Source organism: Coloeus monedula (assembly GCF_965178545.1).
Source record: "Coloeus monedula genome assembly, chromosome: 2".
Classification (NCBI taxonomy): domain Eukaryota; kingdom Metazoa; phylum Chordata; class Aves; order Passeriformes; family Corvidae; genus Coloeus; species Coloeus monedula.
In genome coordinates, this window is record NC_138782.1 from 64,018,878 (window position 1) to 64,043,408 (window position 24,531).

The following is a 24,531-nucleotide window of genomic DNA, read 5'->3' on the forward strand; positions in this document are numbered from 1 at the left end:
CAGTTAATAAAACAAGGACCCAATCCTGCAAATTCCTGTGCAGCACAGTATTTTATTTCCCAGAGTTCCAAAACTATAGATACAAAATCTGTGCAAAAATATATATTCACTGAAAATACAGAAAAAAAAATTGACAGAAAATTAAATTAATGAAGATAGAATAGGATGTACTGCTATTTTTCTGATGGAAAATTGTTTTTAAAGCAATAAAAGTGTGATTTTCAGTATAAAAGAATTCATTTTTTTCATTTCCTGACTTCTAAAATTTTCCCAGTCATAGAATTATTCAGAATAGTGAAAATTCCTACTGGAAATTCTGGCTGTCTTTTTAACAGTAGTATTTTTCCTGTTGTATTCTTTGAATAACTTTCTAAATTAATATAGCCTAACCTGATTAGGCTTTAGGTTTACATTAACGCAGTGCTTAGCAAACTATTAAATTTCAAGCCCTGTACATAGTAGTTTTGCATGCTGGATTATAAACTAGTCTGTAGTGTTGTCTGTTGCACCCTGCTCTGCTTCATAATTAGTTGCTTTGGGAGGGGGAGAAAAACAAGCCACAAAAGACCCAAAGAGTTCTGAACTGATGGTGCCAATACTGCTCTCTGTAAACCTGTACCGTGGTTGGTCTGTGATAATGACGTTGCGTACTGGGAGAAAAGGTATCATCGGTGCTTCCTGTTTTAGCTAGAGGTTTGTGTTAAGCATGCTTCAAGAAAGCACAGCTGGAATTGTAGCTTTCTGCAGTTTTGAGCTCGCAAAGAGCATGCAACAGGGGATGCTGTTCACTGTATTTTGTCAACTTCGCCAATTCTGCATTCTATTTTTAATTGAAGAGAATCTCTTTTTTTTCATAGCAAAAGACTACCATCAATGAAGGTAGAACAAGCATCTCCTTTCAGCATCTCTCTTTACTTTTATTATATCTTTCTAGTAGCCTTTCTTTAGGCTGCCTGGCTAGTAAGTCAAAGAATTCATCTAAGGCATCCCTAAAATGTTTTATGAGTATTTGGGTGATCTTTTAAAACTTTTTTGCATACACTTTTTTGCCTCTAGAAAGGGATAATGCATTTTCATGATGAGTGTTTGAGCAGCTCAGTTCCTTTTCTTTTGTATCATTAAAGTAATATTTTTTTCTTTAAGGCTGCATTATGTTACAGGCATCAGGCCAAATAAATAAATGAGTAAATGTGACCATTCCTGAGTATAGATTGCATCAAAACAAACAGGTTAGATTATTTCCAAAGTGCTAGCACTTTCTGAAATAAGTTAAATTCTCCATGTTTTTTTTTTCCTTAACAATAGTACATTATATGAGTGTAACACTACAAATGCAGGATAATAATAATAAAAAGTTGTTGCGCTGAAGAACTTGTAACGTGACATTATACTTGGTAGTCTTGAACTGAAGATTTATCATTTGAGTTCCAAATTACTGGTAGTGGGCCTATTTTATATACATCTGTACTAACAGAATATGTCTGAATATATAATGCATTCCTTATTTGCTCATTATTAAAAATCATCAGAGATGGTGTGTATTTTTAATTATTTCTGGGTTTGCATAGCTCAGTGTGAAGACTGTGGCAGTCTAACATTTGAGGAGCTCCTCACTCTGATGTGTAATTTCTGTTCTATTTACGGTATGTAGAACGTACCACTGATTAATTTTCAAGCCTTTTTGATGTTGTCTTGTAGCCTGTGGTGCTGTGTCAATAGGACAGCATCTAGTGATAGGAGCATTAACCAGATGTTAATTTTGGGGCTAGTTGTAGGCTGTAGGTGAACCCAAGTAAAAAGAGAGTAAAAAGAGAATAGTTATCAACTACCTTCATCATGTATTGGGACGTTTCCTCTGCATTTGATGGTATAATTGATACATCTTTATGGTGTTGCCTACTTATGAAATAGACTTAATGGTGAAAAGAAGGAATGAAAAAAAAATCCAGCAAAAAAACCCAAAGAATGGGCTTTGTTTTCTGTGAATGCAAGATCAGAGGAATAACATTCTGTCTGAATTTGTTATAAAACAGCAAAAAAAACCCCAGATGTTATCTGTGCATTGATGAGCTGTGTTCTGGAACTGAGTAGGGCATTACGGAATATATGATAAAATGTAAAAATCATTGTGACCTGTAACATAGTGCAGCTTTAATACACTGGCTTATCCTTAACTTAAGTTCAGACTTCATCTCATGCTTCCCAGCCTTCTGTCAAAATACTGTACTGTAACTGCAACTGTGCAAGTTCTGGAGTTAATGGCAAGGCTTTTGGAATACTGTATCTGATCTCTGCCTTACAGCACAAGCAACGTTGCCCTGTGCTGGAGGACCAGCTGGTGGATCTTGTGGTGTATGCCATGGAACGGTCTGAGACTGAAGAGAAGTTTGATGATGGTGGAACCAGTCAGCTTCTGTGGCAGCATCTCTCCAGCCAGCTCATTTTCTTTGTGCTCTTTCAGTTTGCAAGTTTTCCTCATATGGTCCTGTCACTCCATCAAAAGGTAAATTGTTTGTATCGCTCCCACACGGTAAGAGGGATTTAAAAAACAAACCCAGTATTTTTAAAAAAGTGTTGCTCATCCCTGCAAGAACTAGTTTATGTGAAAGAATTAATTAAATTTTTAATCACCGGTCTCTCTAGAAGTCAAATTCTCAAGTTATGGTGCTGTGAGCTAGGTGTGTTTTTACTGTATTCAGTTACAGGATGTTGCATTATATTTGGATTCAAAGTGTGCTAATAACTAGAATAAAGAGGTAAACTGGCATAATTCAGAAGATCCAAGTACCGTGCTGTTGCATCCAGTTTACAGATGAGTTTTGAACAGAGTGAATGCCCTGTTCTGTTTGTGGACTAAAAAAACATGCCAGGCAAATGGATGTAGGAACTTGCTATTTGTCTAATCAATCTACTCAAAGCAATCAAAGGTAATTTGTCCAATCATAGTAATACTGGCAATCACAGTCCCAAATTATTATTACTTCCTAGTAATAATTCCATTAAAACTGATACTAGTATTTGCCCTTTTCTGAGGTGCTCAGGGTTATAGTTCTAAGGGTGGTGATGCCAGTCCTCCATAAGCGAAGCAAGGGGTTACAGTCAGTCAGCAACATCCTGAGCTCTTTGCTGAGAGCTGTATGCTGTTGATGGTTCTTTCTGTTCACTGTAGGATCAGCTTGTGGCTATTTAGGTGCAGTTTCTAATATGCCCAACAAGCTACTCTGTCTTCATTTGTCCACAGTTCTGTGTTGCATAAAAATTTACTATGTATCTTGTGTTCTGCTTGTGATGGATTGTAGTTCTCTGCTCTCTTTGTTTTCCCTGAAATTAGTTTTACCAGGGCTGTATTTCTGTAATTACTGTTAATAAACCACTGAAACAATAGACATTATACAACACAGTTGCACAATCAAGTATAAAACTACAGCAAGGAAGATAAGAGTAGAATATTAGTTATTAGAGAATTGGTGTTACAGATAAAGAAGTTAATTAACAACAAAAAAAAGAAACCCTAGGTGAGTCCAGATGAAGCAAACCCAAGTTGTTTTGGCTCAGGGACTTCCTTTGTAGGAGTTTATAAAACCTGTGGCCTGATGCTAGCAATGGCAATGTGGTACTTCACTGCGGGCCTACAAGGTGACAATTTAAGACCAATATTGAAGTGTTGCTAATTTTTCAAAGCGGTGAGCCTCAGGAGTTAACTGCATTTTAAATCTTACCATTAATTGTTGTGACCCTCACAGAGTCTGTTTGTGTGTTGCAGCTAATGTACCTATTTCCCTTCTTTCTGGAAACACAATGTATGTTTCTGCCTAGGTCCTGCTATAAAATTCTCAGTGACCTCTGCTGGAACTGTTTTAGTCTGCCCTTCTACTTCTATAAGAATCTTTACAGTGATTTTTCTTCTGCATGCTGTATTTGTTACTGAGTGTTCTTGACAGTTGGCAGGCCGTGGTCTCATTAAGGGGAGAGACCACCTGATGTGGGTGCTACTCCAGTTCATCTCTGGCAGCATCCAGAAGAATGCACTGGCTGACTTCCTCCCAGTTATGAAGCTGTTTGACCTCCTGTATCCTGAGAAAGAAGTAAGTCTCTGATACTAAAAGTTTCATTTTTAATTCAACTTAGGACCTTCATATGTCAATATTACTATCATTCTTGAGTCACTCTTAGAGCAGTGTGCTGCATATTTGGAGGGAGATGTTTCATAAGTAAATGATTTTTTGAGGATTTCCTATCCATGTAGCCATGTTTGTTTTTAGGGGCAAGAAAGACTTGTGTTAACTCCTCTCTTTCTTGACTTCGGTTTGACTGAGGTTTGGAGGAGCTTGTTAAAGCACTGAGGAGACTGTAAAGGAATAATGTGTAATTCTATTGTTACATCTGGGCTGTAATAGAATAGTACTTTAAATCCATTCTGCAGGGGCAAATTGAATCACATTCATGCTTTGTACATTCCTCTAGAATCGAAGTTCGTGAGGAGGGGGCACTTACAGGAAGTTCTTAAACTTTAATTCTGGCAGCACTGTCAGTGTCAGGTCCTGATTGCTTACTCTTCTTGTTTTGGGTGAATGGATAGTATAATATGAATGTGTGATGTATCAAACTCATATGTAACAATTTTTTCCCCTGCTACATTAGTTTTGACCCACAGAAATTCTTCAGTACAATTTGTATAAGGAGTTTTCAATTACTTTTGTCAGCATCAAATATGGGAAGAGCAATAGGACTATTTACTTCAGCTGTAGTGATGGCTCTAAGTTACACTTACAGAAAGTCTTTGTTTGACTAGTGCTTTTTAGGTGCTACATTTTAAGTGCTTGTGAAACTGAATCCTAGTTTCACAAGCACTTAAAATGTTCTTTCTGGCTGTTGCTCTTAAGAGGATCTGTCTTGCTGTCCTGTTGGTTATGTATTGGTGCTGTCTCACTTGCACTGTCAGCGGTGCTTGTGCAGCAGTAACTGTATCCAAGGGAAAGAAATGTGGATGTTGACAAAAGGAGAGAGCCAGAGTTCCTTTTCCAGTGGTAGTACTATAGCTGTCTGGCTCCAAAACTTTTTAATTTTAGGTTGTATCTGCACCTTTTCATGAGAAGTGTTTAGTGTTTAAGGATTAACTGTGACGCTGAACAATTAGACATTTTAGAAAATACTGTTGAACCACTGAGTACCTGCTATGGAAGCACATACCACAACTGGCTTCTGAATGATGTGTGAGGCTGAGAGGAAAAGCATATGTTTTGTAACTATATATGTCTGGAAATTGTATACTCTTAAGCATGAATTTCCTTTTGCCAAGGTCTTAGACATTTTGTTTGGTTTGGGTGTTTTTCAGAATAATTACTGAGGTCCAGGTCTCTTCCATAGCTCTTGATTTAAAATTACAAACACTAATGAGGGTAGAATCTGTTCTTTAAAAATGTTCCTTATAGTGTAGCAAGTCAGAAAAAAGGAAAACCTGATCTTGTGAATACTGGCTATCTAAGTTGGTTTTCCGTACATTAATCCATGTGGTATGTCACATTCATGTGTTCTTTCTTTAGTATATTCCTGTGCCTGATATTAACAAACCCCAGTCAACTCATGCTTTTGCAATGACCTGCATTTGGATTCATCTGAACCGGAAGGCCCATAGTGACAACTCCAAGTTACAGATTCCCATTCCTCATTCTCTTAAACTTCACCATGAGTGAGTGTGGGGGTTTTGTTATGTTTTGATTTGTGTCTAGGCATAATGAAATAGGCAGTTCCAAGTCTGTATTCAGAATGTATTGTGTGATGGGATGCTGTATAAAGGTTATCAACAGAGTGACTTCAACGTCATTCAAAAAGACAGAGCTCAAACTCAGAATGTTTCATGAAATGTGAAATGCTGTTATCCAGCTAGTGGAAACTATATATTTTATCTCAGAATAATAAGTCTTTATTAGTGATAGAGAATCTGAAAGTAAATGGATGATTTTGTTTTGTTATGCTGTGGCTTGGAATGTGTGGATAAGCAGTACATTGGGTTAAATTTTTGTCAGGAAAGGTGATTTTTAAGTGTATTTCTTTTCCTGAGGTATTTATCTAATGTAGAAAAATCATAATACAGTGAAATTGTGGCATAAGAAGTAGTTGTTTTGATGTGGTGCAATTAATAACTTTTGATTTTTCTCTACTATTTTCTAATCTATTTTTTGACTGAGATTGTTGTAGCTGTATTCCTGGAATGCATGTGTATTCTTCTTCCTGCTTAATGTTTAATCTTTTTGGCACACAGGTTTTTGCAACAGAGTTTAAGGAACAAAAGCTTACAGATGAATGACTACAAAATTGCCTTGTTGTGCAATGCTTACTCAACCAATTCAGAGTGTTTCACTTTGCCAATGGGTGTACTAGTAGAGACTATTTATGGAAATGGCAACATGAGGACACCTCTTCCAGGGACTAATTGCATGGCATCAGGGTCTATTACCCCATTGCCAATGAACCTCTTGGACTCACTCACAGTTCATGCCAAAATGAGGTACAGTATACACAGCTAGCTTTTCTTTTTTCTTTAACCTGTTAATCTGTGTGTAGCTAATTATCATCAGAAAGGCTTTCTGTGGCTGGACATGTCATTTATAGGTCTGTTCATTTACTTTAAAAATGTGTTAAATTTCAAGTCCACGTTTTTGATTGAAAAACACTTTCTCTCTTTCCTCAGTCTGATTCATAGCATAGCTACAAGGGTAATTAAGCTGGCTCATGCAAAATCTAGTGTGGCCTTGGCTCCTGCTCTTGTGGAAACCTATAGTCGCCTGTTGGTTTATATGGAAATAGAATCCTTGGGCATCAAAGGCTTTATCAGTAAGAAAACCTCTTTTTTTTTCCCTTTCTTTCCGTTAAGTAGTATTTTCTTTTAATGGCAACTGGAGACTGTAGTAAAACTGAAAATGTAATGATGCAGCATATATAAATTATTTTAACATACAAGAAACTGTAGAAGTTGTCCTAGTGCTGCAGTAAATTCCAGACTAGTTGCGCTACTGTCCCTTTAGGCCATCACTTTTATGGCCAGGACCTTCCTGGTTGTGCTGCGTTGTGCAAGAACATGCTTAATGGAAAAGCATAAGCAAAGTTACTTTATGAGACACACAGGATACTTAATTGCTCTTGTTAAAATAATTTGCATGTCTGCTGTATATGTTCATTCAAAAGATTATTAAGCTCTGTACGTTTACAGCATCTTCAGATGGCACTTGCACATATGCTCTTTGGAGGGAATACATTTTTCAAATGAAATGTCTGACTTGCAGCCTAATAAAACCAGTGTACTCTGTAGTTACATTTTAAGGTGTGATCAGTTGTAAAACTTACTTTACAAACTTCTTTTTCATAAGGTCAGCTCCTGCCAACAGTGTTCAAATCTCATGCGTGGGGAATTTTGCATACTCTGCTAGAAATGTTTAGCTATCGGATGCATCACATCCAGCCTCATTACAGAGTCCAGCTCCTCAGCCATCTTCATTCCTTGGCTGCTGTGCCGCAGACTAATCAGAACCAGCTTCATCTCTGGTAAGTGACATTTGCCATATTTGACCATAGTCTCAGATTCAGCTGCATGAGAACTGTTTAAATGATACTTCCCAGTCTTAGTTCTGTGGCTAACTTGTTTTGGGGTATCTCAGCAGGGCATGTTTCAGCAGTACAGTTGGATGTTAGCAGTAGTGCTCTTCAGAGTTGCATGAGGCAACGTTTTGCACAGACATGGCAGCAGTGTCATGAGTCAGCACACAGGATGTGCACCAGAACTATCATGTGCAGAAGTGCTTCTTGCATGGTAGATAAAGGGCAATGACTGCTACTTGTAGTCAGTGCTTGGCTTGTCTGCCAGTGAGACTGTCCTTGCTCCTTTCTGTAGAGGATGCTTAATTCCATTACAAGAGTTAAGTTGGTTCCACTTAATTCTTATGTGAGGTTGCTTTTCAGTCAGATCAGAGAATTAATCTGGTTTACCCTGCAGCTGAAAAGGAGTTTGTGCAAAGCTATGGTAACTGTACGTGAACCTGAGTGGAGTCCCTCATAGGGGTGTGTCCTATCAGCCTAAAACAGTAGCTAATTTGAATACAAGAAAGGTGAAACAGCTGGTTAGAGAAAGTCTAGAAAGGTTATGCAAGTAATTCCAGGCAAAAGCTCTGAGTTTACCTTAGTGTTAACGAAGTTGAAGAGCATGAGATTCAGTTTGTATGTAGAATCTGGGGCTTGTCAAAAAATGGGGGAAATAGTGTTCTTTCACTCTTAGAGTACAATAAATCTTGTTGGGAGTATGTGAGACAGAGTAACTTTATTATTACCAGTTCATATAGAGAAAGTCTAATTATACACTAAATTCACAGATTCGTAGAATGGTTTGGTTTGGAAGGGACCTTAACGGTCATCTAGTTTCAAGTCTTTTGCCATGGGCTGGAACACCTTCCACTGGACCAGGCTTCTCAATTTCTTAGTCCAAATTCAAATTGCCTAGTTGCTTATCCTGTACCAAGCATAAAGGAAACAGGTTAAGACAAGTTTCACCTTAAATTCAAGTCCTTGCTCTCTTTATTGACCTCAATCTTGTTTTAGCATCGTAGTCTGTAAAATATAGATGTTAGTCACTTTTAATGAGCACTGCATGCAAGTAGAATAGTGTTAACGAAATTATGGCTTTGACATTTCAAAGACACAATGTCATAAAAGTCTTTCCAATGACTTCAAACTGCCTGGTGTGAAAAGTGCTTCCAACTAAAGCACTGGAAATTAAAGTGCTTTTAATCAAAAGTTGTACTTCCTCAACTTCCTCATTTCTTTAATAAGGACAATTTACTGCTGTCTACTTGAAGATGGTAGTTAGCTTTGAAGATTTCTATGCATTTTTCATGCCTTTTTATTTTGGTTTTGCATATATTTATTTGTCTGTGTATCCTTCGTTAGATGAAGATGTGCAAAAAAGAAAAATGGGGGGGCTCTAAACTGAGAGACTTGAGGCTCTTTTTCGAGGTCTCTGCACTTGGAATTTTTGCTGAAGCTAGTCTTGAGTGCTTTATTTGAAAACAAGATACTGAAATAGTTGATAACAAATTTATTAAACAGTAGAAAAAGTGAACTTTTTCAAAAGGTTAAGAACATAATCTTTAAAACAAATGTTTCTGTATTATTTGAAGCAGTAAATGGAGGAAAAAAATAGGTATTTTTGGAACCTTAGAAACATCAGCTTAAGCATTATTTGCTAACTGGACTGTTTCCTTCTTTCAGTGTTGAGAGTACTGCTCTAAGGCTAATCACAGCTTTGGGCAGCTCAGAAGTCCAACCGCAGTTCACACGGTTCCTCAATGATCCCAAAACAGTTCTTTCAGCAGAATCAGAAGAGCTCAACAGGGCTTTGATTTTAACTCTGGCAAGGGCAACACATGTGACAGGTAATGGCAGTACATCCCAGTAAAAGCTGTAGTCAAACAGTTTCTCTAAAGTACTGTTCAAAAGAGTATTATGGAAATGACCTACTAATAAAACATATCCCATGCACTTCTGGTTTTGAAAAAAGTTTAATTTTAATTTCCAACTGCTTCTGTTTAGGCAAAAAGGTATTATTGAAGCAGTAGTGAAATGAGACATTCTTTAAAGATTTATGCTGAGGTACACTGTAGGGTTTGGAGTTTTTTAGTGTCTTATTTTGAGTTTCATTATTTTATATCTAAATGTTTGGATTGATTACTGATACATGCTATTTAAAAAAACAAACATGAAATATTCACAGCAACTGTGCTGCTCATGTGGAAGCCAGCCCCTCTACAGCTTGCATTTAAGAAAAAGTAGTCTGCATTTTGGGTTTCTTTTTTTGGGAAGAGAGAAGAGGAAGCTTTCAATGTGTCTTCTAATGTTTTATCGGTGTGCAGTTATGGGACATGGATCAAGTTTTTCTTAGCTTTGAGGGGGATGTTTTTTCTCTCCTTTTTTATGGTTTTAGTCTGCAGCCTCGCTGGAGTGTTTGAACAACTGATTCATAGAGACTGGTGGAGGTGATTTGAAAGGGAAAGGACTTCTTTGTGTTGGTTTCTTTTTTGTTTTTTTAGCCATTTCTCAACCTTTGATGAAATCAACCCAAGGATTGGGGGAATGAGGCTTCTGTTTCATATCTACAGCTTAATTGGGGGAGGTACTACTGAAACAGCCTTTTTGAAGCTATTTTGAATATAAAATGGCATCTGGCAATTTCATCATCATTATCTTCCTCAGGATTTTTTTCTAAAAGTCTAATCAGTTAATTAGCAGAAGCTTGTTTTAGTGACATTACAGGAAATTAAATACAAAATGTTAAAATCCTGATTGCTTTATTTCTAGCTCAAAACTTACAAATAATTTCCTTATTGTTAATAACATAAAAAAGGTAATATCCAGCTTCTTCTGTAGATAAATAAAGTCAAAGAAAGGGGCTGTGAGAACTCAGACAAAAAGGAAACTGTTGAACTAGAAAAGCCTGGATGCATATGATGACAAAAGGAATACCAATAAGAAATGGTTTTGTGTGAAATTCTAATACCATCAATCTGTTTTCTAGACTTTTTCACAGGCTCAGATTCAATTCAGGGAACTTGGTGCAAGGACATACTGCAGACTATCATGAGTTTCACTCCACATAACTGGGCATCACATACACTGAGCTGTTTTCCAGCTCCTCTGCAGGTAATAGTTTAAAACTGAAGATCTTAAAATTAGAAATACCGTGAATTTACTCTCTTAACAAGATCGTTTGCCTTTTGTGGGTTGGTGAGATTCTTCCCCTGTCTAGGGGAATTGATTTCAAGTCCCTAAAGAATGCAGCGTGATTATAACATTGCTATTTCTTTAGAAATGTGTCAGCTACATTTCCCTGGAGTATTCTAAGGCCAAGTGTGGTCAACTGATACTTCTCGTGAAAGGTCAATCAGATGGTTGAAAAATGAAAAAGTAAAAAGTTGGAAAAGCCATTTTTTTCTTGTGGCAATTTGTCATGTGATTTTGTTAGTGACAAAACAGTCACTGTGGTATCACGGTGAAATAACAGCCCTCCTTAGGAGGTTGTATTGTACAAGAAAGTAGGAACACATACAGTGCTAAGTCAGGCAAAATTTCCCTGTTCAAATGTTTTAGTGTAGGCTCTCAGTCACAGCAAAGCCTCCTTTTTTCAGGTGTTCTTCAAGCAGAACAATGTGCCCCAGGAAAGCCGTTTTAACCTGAAGAAGAATGTAGAGGAAGAATACCGGAAGTGGAAGTCGATGACCAGTGAGAATGAAATAATCACACACTTCTCTGCGCAAGGTTCATCCCCGCTTTTCCTTTGTCTCCTCTGGAAGATGTTGTTAGACACTGATCACATTAATCAAATTGGTTACAGGTGAGCTTAAAAATGTGCTAATTTAAAGTTATTACAGCAGCGTTCTCAGTTCTGAGGATATAGGTCTTGTGGATTAACAGCTTGTTCTTTTAATTAATCCAAAGCATGCACAGCATGGAAAAAGAGAGTGAAGATAGGTAGTAGCCAGCCTGCCATGATACTTGTGTAGGGTTTCAGATTGGTTCCACCATGCAGTGGTCCACAGTGCATGTTTTTCCTGATGAGAAACAAGGATGTGAGGTGTTTGAATTAAGCAGTTTACTTGTAATAGCAGTGTTTCAGGCAATCTGAAAGAGTAAACAGAAGATCTGAAGCATTCATTTACTTAGCTTTTATGCATGAATAAAGGCCAAACATTTCTTTAAAACACAAATGTTGGATTAAGATGAAAATTCATTACTGAAGTAGTAATCACCTGACTTTTAAAATTTGTTCCTAGTAGAAATGGCATTAGTTCCAGCTGTGAAAAATAGATTTATTTCTTTTCAGTCCTTCCTAGGTCTGCTGAAACAGTATTTATGATGGCATGTCTTACTCTTGTGTGCAGTGAGGAAATAGTTTATAATGCTATGGCTGTATTAAAGTGCATAGCATAGGAAATAAAGTTGAGTTGCAGAAGGTTGTCCTCAGAGGTGTATAACTACAGTTACATAAGTAAAGCATGGGTTCTGGGCAGAATACTACAGATGAAATTGGTGAACTTGAAGGATTTCTCCTGATTAGTATTTGGACATAGGAATTCACTTGCTCTGAAGTTGGGATTTTTTGCTTTGCTTTGGCATTTCCTTCAGTTAATTTAATAAAAGGGAGGAAATTTTGTCCTTTTTTTTGTTTAAGACAATTGTGTTAAAACCTGTTAAGTCGTATCAAATAGACCAGTTATAAATGTATTAGGAACTGTAACAATTTCTTGTTGCCTTTTTTTTTCCTTCCCTGGTAGAGTGTTAGAAAGAATTGGGGCCAGAGCTCTGGTGGCACATGTCAGGACATTTGCAGATTTCTTGGTGTATGAATTCTCTACATCTGCAGGAGGACAGCAGCTCAATAAATGTATTGAGATTCTCAATGACATGGTGTGGAAATACAATATTGTAACACTGGATAGGTTAATCCTCTGTTTGGTAAGTATCACTTCAGAAGATAAGATGGCAGTTCATGCAGTCTGCTTTCTGACTCATTTTTTAGGAGCAATCTTTTTAAAATGGATTGTTCTTAAATAGTGACTATTTGCTAAGTCAATAATCGAGTAAAATAAGAGATTACTTCTTTAAGCAACATAAAATTCCAACTCTTACAGTTCTCAGAGTCTTCAGGGAAGCATTTCTTTGTTATTTAATGGCAACCATTGAACTGGTATTGTTAAATGTTGTGATTAGTGGTTTGGGTCTCTGACCTCAGAGCTGTGCAGTTGTTTAGGCTCCTCAGGGGGATCTGGACAGGCTGGATCAGTGGGCTGAGGCCGCTTGTCTGAAGTTAAACAAGGCCAAGTGCTGGGTTCTGCACTTGAGTCACAACAACGCCACACAGTGCTACAGGCTGGCCACTTCTGGGCCCCTCACTACAAAACAGACATTGAGCATGGCCAGAGAAGGGCAGTGGAGCTGGTGAAGGGTCTGTGAGTAGCAGCTGAGGGAGGTGGGGTTGTTTAACCTGGAGAAAAGGAGGCTCAGGGGAGACCTTATCGCTCACTACAGCTACCTGAAAGGAGGGTGTAGCCAGGTGAGGGTCGGCCTCTTCTTCCATAAGAAGTGACAGGCAATAGAACAAGAGGAGACAGCATCAAGTTGTGCTGGATTGGATATTAAGAAAAATATCTCCACTGAAAGAGTTGTCAAGTGTTGGGACAGGCTGCCCAGGGATGTGGTTGAGTTACCATCCCTGGAGGTATTTAAAAGATGTGTAGGTGCGGCGCTTCAGGGCATGGTTTAGTGGCAGTGCTTAATTAATGGTTGGACTCAATGATCTTAAAGGTCTTTTCTACCCTAAATGATTCTATGGTTGTGTGATTCCTGCAGCCTTAGAAGGTAGAAGGGAAATGGCATGCTATGATTCAAGCATACGGAAAATCTTGTACCCATTACAGTATGCTTTCTTTGCTTAGAAATCAGCCTGTTTCATCATAATAGTAAGACAGAAATGGCATTCTCTTGCTTTTCGTGTTATCCTATAAAATAAAGCAGTATTCACCTAGAGAGAACTACATTTGCATTCAACAGTTGTCCTTTATATATAATTTAAAATCTCATCTTAATGTAAAGCTGGTTGTTTGAATTCTAATTTGGTTTTCAGACTGAAGTTCAATCATGTCAGAGTGGCCAGAGGTTAAAAGCAATCTTAATTTCATTGTCACTAATTTATTATTTTCAATAAGACAACTGACAGATAAAAAGAGCTAGAATTTGTGGAGAAAATGGTGTCACTGGGGATTTTGTAAGCCCTTCTGCCCATGGACTAAAGAATGGGATAGGGATTGAACCTGCCTCTTTTTCATGTCTTCACTTGAAAAATAGAGTTGAAGGACCGTATATTCATTGTGAATTTGTGTGCAGATGTAGCAAATTTGGCTGCCATGTTTTAGAGCAGACAACAGTGTCAAGTGTGATTTCATGTATCTGATCTGTTTTGTTTAAGGCTATGCGTAGTCATGAAGGAAATGAAGCTCAAGTTTGTTACTTCATAATCCAACTACTCTTACTGAAGCCTAATGATTTCAGAAACAGAGTGAGTGATTTTGTGAAGGAGAATTCTCCCGAACACTGGCTGCAGAATGACTGGCATACAAAGCATATGAGTTACCACAAGGTATCACAGCTAATAACATTCTTTTATTGTAGTAATTTCTGTGGAATTGATACCAGCCATCATTTACAGGACAGATTTATCAATTTCTGGACTTGCCTAATGAGCTGTAATTTGTTTAGGCTAGTACGTAATAACTTTGAAATTATAGTGCAGTAATATTCAAAGATAGAAACAGCTTAAGAATTTGGTGGATGTTCATTCTTGCTCATCTAAATCAAATAATTTTAAAATCTTGGTTTTACTGAAATTCATTTAGAGCACAGTTTTTGTGTGTCAAGGAGAAGGTATTTCTTTCTGGTGTTTTATGACTATACCAACAGTTAAACCTACATTTTCTTCTAATTATTAAAACTTCTTCCATCTTCTGTGTGGCAAGAACATGATAGCCTTATATGTAAGAGAAGAGAATTGCTGAGATTTTAATGCTCCTGTAAGCATACTGGTATCTGCTGGCTAGAAAGGGATGTTCCAATGAGCTGTTCTGTCAAAAAATAAACACTGAGGTGGAACAGATACAAGCAAACTCTCATGTAGCTCAGTACATGCCATCTAGTTTGATCCAGGAGCTGTTTGGTCTGTATTAGTCCTCTGACTTGGCTGTACAGTGTTTTGACAGTGCCTAAAAGTGTAAGGGTAGCAGGGAAGCAAATTAGCCTGGAAATGCTCTGACATGGCTGTACAGTCATGAGACCCAGCCTGGCATATAGAAAGTTCAGTCATAGGTAAAACAAGCTCAACCCTCAGCAGTACCCATCTGTTATTTGAGTACACTACAGTTCTTTCCCAGGGAATTATTTCATTCAATTATTTCTAGTGTTCCAATTCAGTATATGATGCAGAAACTTCCAGTAGTGCTGATTTCCTCTAGGTTTTCCTCTTCAAGTACATGGCAAAGGACACTTTAGTGCTGGCTGCTTTCAGCTTTGCTTTGGGGTTCTTAATGTTCTGCTATGCCCATTTTGAGTGGCGGTGAAACTTTGTTCTGGGGGTTTCTTTAAGATGTTATCTACTATTCTAATAGCCAGTTTAAGTCAGAGTTCAATTTTCTTCAGTAAGCTCTACTTTCTTTAATTTTCTTTCTTCTAATTTTCTTTCTTTATCCAGTGAAATCATCTCACTGAATTCAAATGTGATAAAGAGGGTTATGAAGTGTCTTTTTAAAGCAATGTAGATGCTGAATGTTTAACCCATTGCTTATAAAGAAAGAGATTTTGATTTTGTTGGATTTCTTTCCCTCCAGAAATACCCTGAAAAGCTGTATTTTGAAGGCTTGGCAGAGCAAGTGAATCCCCCAGTTCAGATCCAGCCCCAGTACTTACCAATTTATTTTGGAAATGTATGCCTGCGCTTTCTGCCAGTGTTTGACATTGTAATTCATAGATTTCTGGAATTGCTTCCAGTGTCCAAATCACTAGAAACTTTATTGGATCATCTGGGAGGTTTATACAAATTCCACGGTAAGTTAACCGTGAATACAGACGGATGTATTCCTGTTGTGATCATTCTGTCCTCTTCACCTCTTCCATTCATAATGTTCATGTCTTAGCACAGCAGTGCTTTATTCCTTTCCTATTCTCTAAGCCCCGTGTACATTTACACAGAGAAGTGCATTTCCTGTTTAGTGAATTTCAGCTTACTAACAGTGAACTTGCTTTTATTTGGGTATCTCTTGTTAATTCATGCTTCCTTCACACTTTTCCATTCCCTTCTAGTAGTAAATACTTGGACCCCTGTGTCCTAACAAACTTTCTGTTACCAAGACTGAAACAATTGAAAAGCTGTTCCTCTCTCTATCCTTACTTAAGATTCAAATAGTTTGACCTGATACTTGAATACTTTTAGAAATGCACTTTTATAATAATTTTTTTTTTAATAGGTGTCATTGCTGTGTTATGCTCAGACAATTTACAGTAATCTTTTTTACTGTAACTTCGTACCTGGATTCTTATTACTTAATACCCTCTATATGAAGAGATGATTTAGTCAGTTTACTTACAAATATATTAATATTATCATTAAGGTGTGAACTGTTAGTAATACTGACCTTCCTTGTTCCACTTCTTTTGTTCTGCATACGCACTAAAGTATGTACAAGACAAAGGAAAATCAGTTTTGTAGAGTACATTGAAGTAAAGAACATGAATCAATTCCATAAGTGCTGTTTTTAAATACATGCAACTTAGTCTTGCAGAGCTCTTGATTTCAGTTTTGTTTCCTACCAAAAACATAGAAGTGATGCTGGAAGTTATTTCTGGGTTTTGTTGTTTTCCTTTCCTCCTTGGCAGACCGACCAGTGACCTACCTGTACAACACTCTTCACTATTACGAGGGGCATCTCAGAGAGCGCACAAACCTCAAGAGAAAACTCGTTCATGCCATAATTGGCTCTCTCAAAGATAATCGTCCACTCGGCTGGTGTCTGAGTGATACTTACCTCAAATGTGCCATGAATCCCCGAGAAGAGAACCCATGGGTTCCTGATGATGCTTACTATTGCAAGCTCATCGGAAGACTGGTAGACAATATCCTTGTAAAAGTTTGCTTAAGTAAGCTGTGACAATGTCTTACAGCTTCATTTCATCAAAATATGAAGTTCAATTTCTTTATTATTCTAGAGGGGGGCTGTGCTGCCCGAGTAGATGCCTTAAAAGATACGGTGAAAATGAAATTCAGCTGTATAAATATTTTGCTGTAGAAGCATCACTTAGAAATACAGTTACTGGTGTTTATGCTTTCTGAATTGGATTCTGATTATCCAAAAAAATAAGCTTGATGCAAAGTGTGAGTATTTAAAAATTTTTTCGAAAATGAGTTTACTGTTCAGCAATGCCAACCATTAAGCATTACTGAGAATAAAATATTGGGAGCAGTGCCACATTTAAGATGTGGGAATAGCTGGCAAACTAGAGAATAGGAATCTCCTTGGATTTTGGCTTCTTTCTGAAGCAGCTTTACACGAGTAGACCAATTTTCAGGATGTTAAAAGTTCTTCCACTCCTTTTCCTGAACTTCCCTTTGTTTAGTGTGTAACTTGAAAGAAGTTTACTGGGTGTGAAAGCTAAAATTATGTAAGCCCCTGCTTTTATGCAAATGTAAACTCTGGAGACCTTTTCTGTATGTATTTCAAATAAGTTAGTCTTGTTTGGGAAAATGAAATATTTTCAGAGACTAAGCAGGTGTTCCTTTTGCATAAACTGTCACCCTAGAAGTCTGCTAGAAGATCTTACAGAGAGGCAAATTAATGGTTTCTGAATATACAAGTAGAAAATTCCTGTTATTTATATTTTCTCATCTTGGAAGCAGACAGTGAATGAGATGGTTGGAGTTGTTTTTTCCACCTCCTAATCAGGGAAGTTTATCCTTTGCATGGTCTTGTGTGTGTAATATATTTATAGCTATGTATTCCCACAGTCCTTCAATGACTGAGTGTCAGCATCTTATATTCATACTTTTTTTTCGTGTCTTTTTTTTATGAAATGTGGTTGTTCTACTTGTTTTCAATACCTTTCAATTCAATTTAGTATGTGGTTTATGCATCTGTTTTCAATCACTGTGCTGCTTATACTTGTCTGTGTTGGGGCAGCTTTTTTTTCCCTTAACCATTGCCACCTATGGCAGGCAAATCACCTGGTCCATTTCCAAATTGTGACTGGAGGTTCAATGAGTTTCCTAACCCAGCTGCCCATGCCCTGCATGTTACCTGTGTTGAGCTCATGGCTCTGGCTGTTCCAGGGAAGGAGGTGGGCAATGCTCTGCTGAATGTTGTGCTGAAAAGGTATGTTGGCTTTCTGAAATGTTTTTTTGCAATATATAATACATAATTAAGAGATTGCTAAGGTAGTCTGTGGTACTAATTTTCTAATTTTTAAAAAAATTAAAATGTATATAGGTAACATTTTATATGTATGGTATTTTTGGATGACAAACAAGGTGTCAGGGATCAAGCAGAGAAATCACGTTGGACTACTGTGGTGTAGTGGATTGTGTGCTTCAGGAACGGTCAACTTGGCATGATGCCCATAAAAGTTAGAGGGAAGATCTCACACAGGCAAAGATCTTATCTTTTGGGTTCAGCAAGAAAGCCTGGAGAAAGCCTGTTGTTCTTTGAGGCCTGCTGAGAGAAGGACATCTCATCAGTTGATATCACAGCATCTTTGAGTGCAAAGAAAGGGATAGGAGTCATTGGCAGGACTGAATCTTTGCAATGCTGATGCAGATCAGAGGTACTTTGAAACAGTGGTGTGCCAAGGGTGACCTTTTGTCACGATGCACTAAATTTGACCTATACCACTGAAAAAAACTGCAGTGGGAGACAGGACCTGGTATTCCTGTAGCCGTTCACTGAGCAATGACAAACTGGAATTACTCAGTTTTAGCCTCCTTCAGCTTAGTAATACATTATTGTTAGCTATGTTAGGGGAATATGCAGGGAAGGGGTCAATAAAGGGACAAACAACCCTTAAGCACTAAAGCTTAAGGAAAAAAGTTTGAAGCCTTTGAAGAATACCTGCTACTAATGCAGAACATGCCTGAGTAAAGTTTTGCATGCAACATCCCAGTAGCATTTATACCATCTTTTGGCTCTTCTAAATACCTGTATGTGTTTTTGTAGTTCTCTCAATGTTCTTGCCCTAAGTACACCTGGTCTGTAGATGCACAAGAAGCACAAATTGCAGTTGTGTATTTCAGAGCCTTAGTTTTCTTTTTCTTTGTCTCTAGTCAGCCCCTGGTGCCGAGAGAGAACATCACAGCTTGGATGAATGCGATTGGACTGATTATCACAGCCTTACCAGTGAGTCAATATGTTGTATTTTAAAATACAAAACTTAATCTTCCATGAAAGATTTATCATCTTTCTAGTGTACATTGTAAAAACTTATAGCCAACATCTGTAGATTCCACAGCAAGCTATTCAGAAGGCTGTGTGCATGTTTGAGAAAAATCTACTCCTCCAGCATGGAAAAATTGACCATGTATTTTGTTTTTCTATTATGTTTTGAGGCTAGGATGAAAAGAAGTAAATCACTCCTGTTTAAACATATAGTTAAATGCCATGTGTGTAGTATTGAGAACTGGAGCTATGTAATAGGAAGATCTATAAAGGTTCTCATGCAAAGTTATTTTTTTGATTAATGCTTGCACTTTTACATCCTGTAGTTCTTAAACCATGCAAATGAGATGTGGCTAAGATTGCAAAAGGAAATGTGTGCAGTACTGCAGCTTGTGTATCAGTAGAAACTTTGATTTTCTGAATATCGTGACTCTTGGTACCTGACAAAGACTGCCTGAGTAATTTCGATTTTGCCATGTTGCTTATATGTGTCACAGCTGTCTTTCCTTTGTGACCTCTCTTCTCCAATAAAATGGTTCCTCTTCTTGGAGGGAAGACAACATAGATTTAATCCTCATTATTTTTATAATGGTTCTTATTCTTCATGTTCTCCCTCCTTGCATCTTCATGTATATTCTTTGTCTTTTGTACCTTTTTTATTTCATGTTTCCATCTTGGTTTTTTGGTCTGTTTGTGCCTGCACTTGGAAGACTAGAAAATTCTCAGACCTCTTCCACTAAGGCTTTTTGCCTTGTCTTTGCTTCTTTAAGAAACCTTTATATTAGGTGATTAAATAATTAAATTTGTGAGATATGTCTTGATAATGCCACACCCTTGAGTGTGCCATACCCACCAACATGGATGCTTTCTGTGTCGCGCGTCTTAAATTTTCATCTTCATCAGACATGGTTATAAACTACCATGTCATTTATAACAGTTTTATATATACCTATGTATATATTTTTATATACACATTTTAGAAATGCAATAGTTGTAGAAAGAGCTGAGGAAGCATTGTCTTAGGTGATGTTCTTTTTATAAACAATTCTGACTTTTTGGGGTTTTGTTTGTTTGTTTTCCCCCAGGAGCCATACTGGATTGTTCTCCATGATTGCATTGTGAATGTCATCAACAGTCCCAGCTTGACATCAGAGACAGAGTGGGTTGGTTACCCATTCCAGCTATTTGACTTCACAGCATGTCACCAGTCTTACTCTGAGATGAGTTGTAGCTACACTTTGGCTTTGGCACATGCAGTCTGGCATCATTCCAGCATTGGACAGCTTTCTCTCATTCCTAAGTAGGTGTAATGATACTTGATAATGTAATTTGTCTTTTAAATTCCATACATACTGTAGATAACAAAGCTCCACCTATAGCACTTATACCAGCAAATAAGTATGTACAGGGGAGCTCCAAAATTTTCCAGATGGATCACAAGGTTTTTTCCAGCTCCTTTGTCCACTGACATAACTCTTGTTGTCTGTGGGCTTTAGGGCTGTCACGTGGTGAGACTGCCTTTAATAATCCTTTTTTAATCTTGATTAGCTTTTATGCTTTTATAAATTTGAATTTTTCTTAAAGCATGGACTGTAGCATGTTCCTAAAGCATCAACTGTAACAGTAAATATTATTCTAAATTCTAGAGCTGCCCTGAAATAATATTTGAAATAGTTCATATTTGCAGAGGCACACTGTTTTTTTAAAATAAAGGTCTGAATCTGTGAGAGAGAATGTGATGTTTTGGCTAGAGCTTGGTACAGGTGAAAGAAATGAAAAACCCCTAATAACCAAACAGTTGATGTAGTAAATGTCTTGACATACTGCAGGTTTCTCACAGAAGCGTTGATACCCATAGTGAAAACAGAGTTCCAGTTGCTCTATGTTTACCACCTCGTGGGCCCTTTCCTGCAACGGTTCCAGCAGGAGAGGACACGGTGCATGATAGAGGTAAAGTCTGCTTTATACTGTATAGATTATTTTACCTTTGCAATTATCTTATGAAGCAGAAAGGGATAGAAATCTTTAATAAATATTCAGAATTAAATTCTATACAAATTAAGCAGTAATTGCAAGGATCTGAATTGCTGAGTGGGTATTCAGTTTACCCCATTAACTGAAATCTTGTTGGATAAAACACCTAGCACACTTTTTTTAAGCAAGAAAAGAAATAAAACCCCAGAAATATCAAGCAATAGATGCTTTCTTTGGCTCTTAAACTACTTGCAAAATATACATCAAACTTACTGCCTGGAAGGGAGTATGCAAGAGGTGAATTGTGAGGATGGAGAATATAAGCTGTTTCTTACATTCATGTCAGTTGATAAGAGTAGGGGAGGAAAAAAGAGATGGAGCTGGCCAGTAGGTAGATGAGCTGAAAAATGTCAGATAGTACAGACCCTGCTACAAAGAAGAGCTTAACTTGGGAATCATTTAGTTTAGCATAATGGAATGACTTAGATGTGTCCATTTGTCCCTGTAAGAAAGCAAATTGTTAGAAATCACAGCTACTTAAAAAGCAGTACATATTTATTATGTATTTCTAATCTAAAGCATTTTAAAACCTGTTTTCATTTGGGCTGCTCTTTGTGTCCATGGAAACAGATTGGAGTGGCATTTTATGAAATGCTCCTGAATGCGGACCGGTACAGCTCCCACCTGAACTACATGGATCCCATATGTGATTTCTTGTATCATATGAAATACATGTTTACAGGTGACAGTGTGAAAGACCAAGTAAGTAAACATTAGATATTGATACTTCAGTTTTTCTTCCCATATAGTAATTTAATCTTTTTGTGAACTATTTTTCATAAGTAGCAGTACAACAAATTGGCTAACAGTTGATTAGTCCCTATATACAAATTAGGAAGTTGGTGCACTTCTGCACATTTAAAAGCTTCAGATGGAGTAGACTAGGTATCTCAGATTGCAAGATTAATTTATGTAGTCTAAAATTTAAGATACAGCTTCAGGGTGCTTTAAATACTATTATTAGAACTATCACTAGAAATAAAGCTATTGAATGTTTCATAACAGTCTGTTTCTCTAAAGTTTTACTTATTTTCTGATTCATTAGTGTAACTTGACCTGTGACAAAAGGAAGATTTCATTCATGTTCAATGAAAAATTATTCACCAAATTAACCTCTTGTTTATAACAGTATGCCCTTTAAAAAGTGTCAGTTGTGTGACCTGTTTTACAAAGCTTTGGTGCACAACTCTTACAACAGGGACAGTTTTATTAAGATTGGTTATCAGAAGAGGTCCAAAAGTTAGTATTTTTAATAAAAATTTTTCCATTCATTGTTGTGCTAATGCGATGTTTGTGAACAGTCTGTAAAAATACTCCTGTTCTTTACTGAATGCATTTTTTTCTTTTTTTAAAACAGGTTGAGAAGATAATTTGTAATCTAAGGCCAGCTTTGAAACTTCGGCTGCGCTTTATAACACACATCAGCAAAATGGAGCCGGCTGCTGTTTCTCAGCAGCCCCTCAGCAATGGGTCCCCAGCACAGCAGCCCAGCCAAGTGCCCGTCAACGTGGCTTTGCCAGTAACCCAGTGAAATGAAGTGCTGGGCTGACCTTGGTGTGAAGGCTTCCTCCTGTTACTGACCAAGGTGAAGCAGCATCTGATCTGAAATCTGGGATGCTTTATAAAAGGGCAGAGAACCACGTACAGACTTCTGCTTTGATTTGTTTTGTATCATGAAGCTGTCCAGCTCTGTGCATGCCGGTCGTCTTAGCTATTTGTACTAGACACTAGATGAGGGATATGTTGCCTTTCTCTGAAAGCACTGAGTAAAGGTCCTCTGCAAGCAAATACGTGGATTTCTGAAGAGTGTACCATATTCTGCTCCCTATCCTGGGTTGAGTCATCTGGATTTTTCCTGTTTTCTGCCTGTGGTATGAAAGGACTCTCAGTGTCTGTGTAAAATGGCCTCTTAAAATTTGGGTTTGCCTTATGAAAAATTTCTATTTTTTCATCCAGCAGAAGAACTTAAATTCTTTTTGTCTTTTGGGCAGACAGTTTAAGCCCTTATACAGAAATGCTCCTACACAGAGAGATTGCATCAATTTTATTGAGTTAATTATGACATCTTTCCAAAGACTAAGAATGAACCTTTGAAAATATTTGTAAATTTTGTGTGTACAGATTTCATTAAACACACCTCAATGGGTTTGATGTAGTGTCAGTTACTAGACTGCTGGATTACACCCTGGAGGCTGTCTCCAGTGAATCTGTTGGAAGTCTGCATATTCTCTTCAAGCTGTGCTGGTTCATGTTTGATCTTTCCCACTTGGGAAGTGGTGTAGTTTTTATTGAGTCAATCACATGAATTTTAGTGATCTTACTATATTTTGGATTTGTATAATATTCTGCCTCAAGGTTTATGTACTAGTTCAGCAGGTTTTGATAAGAGAATTGAAAGGCTCAATGTTTTGTAAATACTCATCTTTTTGGACAATTTTTTCATTAAAAAACCCCCACACTTTAAGAAACTGCATTAGTATTTTTAAGTTGTTTTTTTTTCCATAACCATTACTTCTAAAAATAGGGATTGACCATAGCAAGGATACTTCCATGTCCCAAGTTTTCTATCAGCCTTACATTAATGACAGTTTTAACGTGTTACAGATAGAGTACAGATTAGTAAACTCAGGTCTGATTTATATATCTCTAAAAATTTAGCAGTTATGGAAAGAAGTTGCTGGCTCAGTGGGTGGAAGTTCTCTAGTCTGCTTTTTTGCTGTTCTTGTACTGGGATCCTAAATTCTGCCAAGTGTAATCTGAGTAACAGAACTGTGAGTGCTCTTTGATGAACTTGTAGTCTGACAGAAAACCCCATTTGTCTATTTATGCTGGTAGCCGGTCACAGGTGGTGTTCCCCAGGGCTCAGTGTTGGGGCCAGTCCTGCTTAATGTCTGCGTCAGTCATCTGGACAAAGGGATTGAGGCCACCCTCAGTCAGGTCACAGATCACAGGGGGGAGGCCACACTCACTCAGGGGGAAGTGTTTACCTTCTGGAGGGCAGGAAGGCTCTGCAGGGGGATCTGGACAGGCTGGATCCATGGTCTGAAGCCAACTGTATGAGGTTCAGGAGGGCCAGGTGCCACATCCTGCACTTGGGTCACAACAACCCCTGGCAGTGCTGGGGGCAGAGGGGCTGGAAAGCTGCTGTGCTGGAAAGGACCTGGGGATGCTGGTGACAACAGCTGAACATGACCCATCAGTGTGGCCAAGGAGGCCAATGGCATGCTGGCCTGGATCAGGAATAGTGTGGCCAGCAGGACTTGGTGGGATAGTATGGGATACTACTGTGCCAGCAGTACTCAGCACTGGTGAGACCACACCTCAAGCCCTGTGTCTGGTTCTGGGGCCCTCACTACCTGGCAGAGATTGAGGTGCTGGAGCATGTCCAGAGAAGAGCAACAGAGCTGGGGAAAGGTCTGGAGTCTTACAAAGAGCAGCTGAGGGAGCTGGGGTTGTTAACTTGGACAAGAGGAGGCTCAGGGGAGAC

General features: G+C 37.9%; 1 protein-coding gene across 2 annotated transcripts in view; it reads left to right on the forward strand.

The window, feature by feature from the left end:
- Positions 1-23,195, forward strand: part of MED23 (mediator complex subunit 23) — a 37,643-nt gene extending 14,448 nt beyond the window's left edge. For both annotated transcript variants that reach the window (XM_082303250.1, XM_082303251.1), the window contains 19 exons: positions 2,303-2,503; positions 3,942-4,085; positions 5,544-5,689; positions 6,263-6,508; positions 6,692-6,834; positions 7,368-7,542; positions 9,259-9,422; positions 10,562-10,686; positions 11,172-11,377; positions 12,318-12,498; positions 14,009-14,179; positions 15,420-15,636; positions 16,465-16,701; positions 17,789-17,954; positions 18,899-18,971; positions 20,096-20,310; positions 20,840-20,960; positions 21,615-21,746; positions 22,402-23,195. In XM_082303250.1, the coding sequence (XP_082159376.1) occupies positions 2,303-2,503; positions 3,942-4,085; positions 5,544-5,689; positions 6,263-6,508; positions 6,692-6,834; positions 7,368-7,542; positions 9,259-9,422; positions 10,562-10,686; positions 11,172-11,377; positions 12,318-12,498; positions 14,009-14,179; positions 15,420-15,636; positions 16,465-16,701; positions 17,789-17,954; positions 18,899-18,971; positions 20,096-20,310; positions 20,840-20,960; positions 21,615-21,746; positions 22,402-22,575 (3,237 nt within the window). In that variant the 3' untranslated portion in view covers positions 22,576-23,195. The remainder of the gene's footprint in view (positions 1-2,302; positions 2,504-3,941; positions 4,086-5,543; positions 5,690-6,262; positions 6,509-6,691; positions 6,835-7,367; positions 7,543-9,258; positions 9,423-10,561; positions 10,687-11,171; positions 11,378-12,317; positions 12,499-14,008; positions 14,180-15,419; positions 15,637-16,464; positions 16,702-17,788; positions 17,955-18,898; positions 18,972-20,095; positions 20,311-20,839; positions 20,961-21,614; positions 21,747-22,401) is intronic.
- The last annotated feature ends 1,336 nt before the right edge of the window (positions 23,196-24,531 follow it).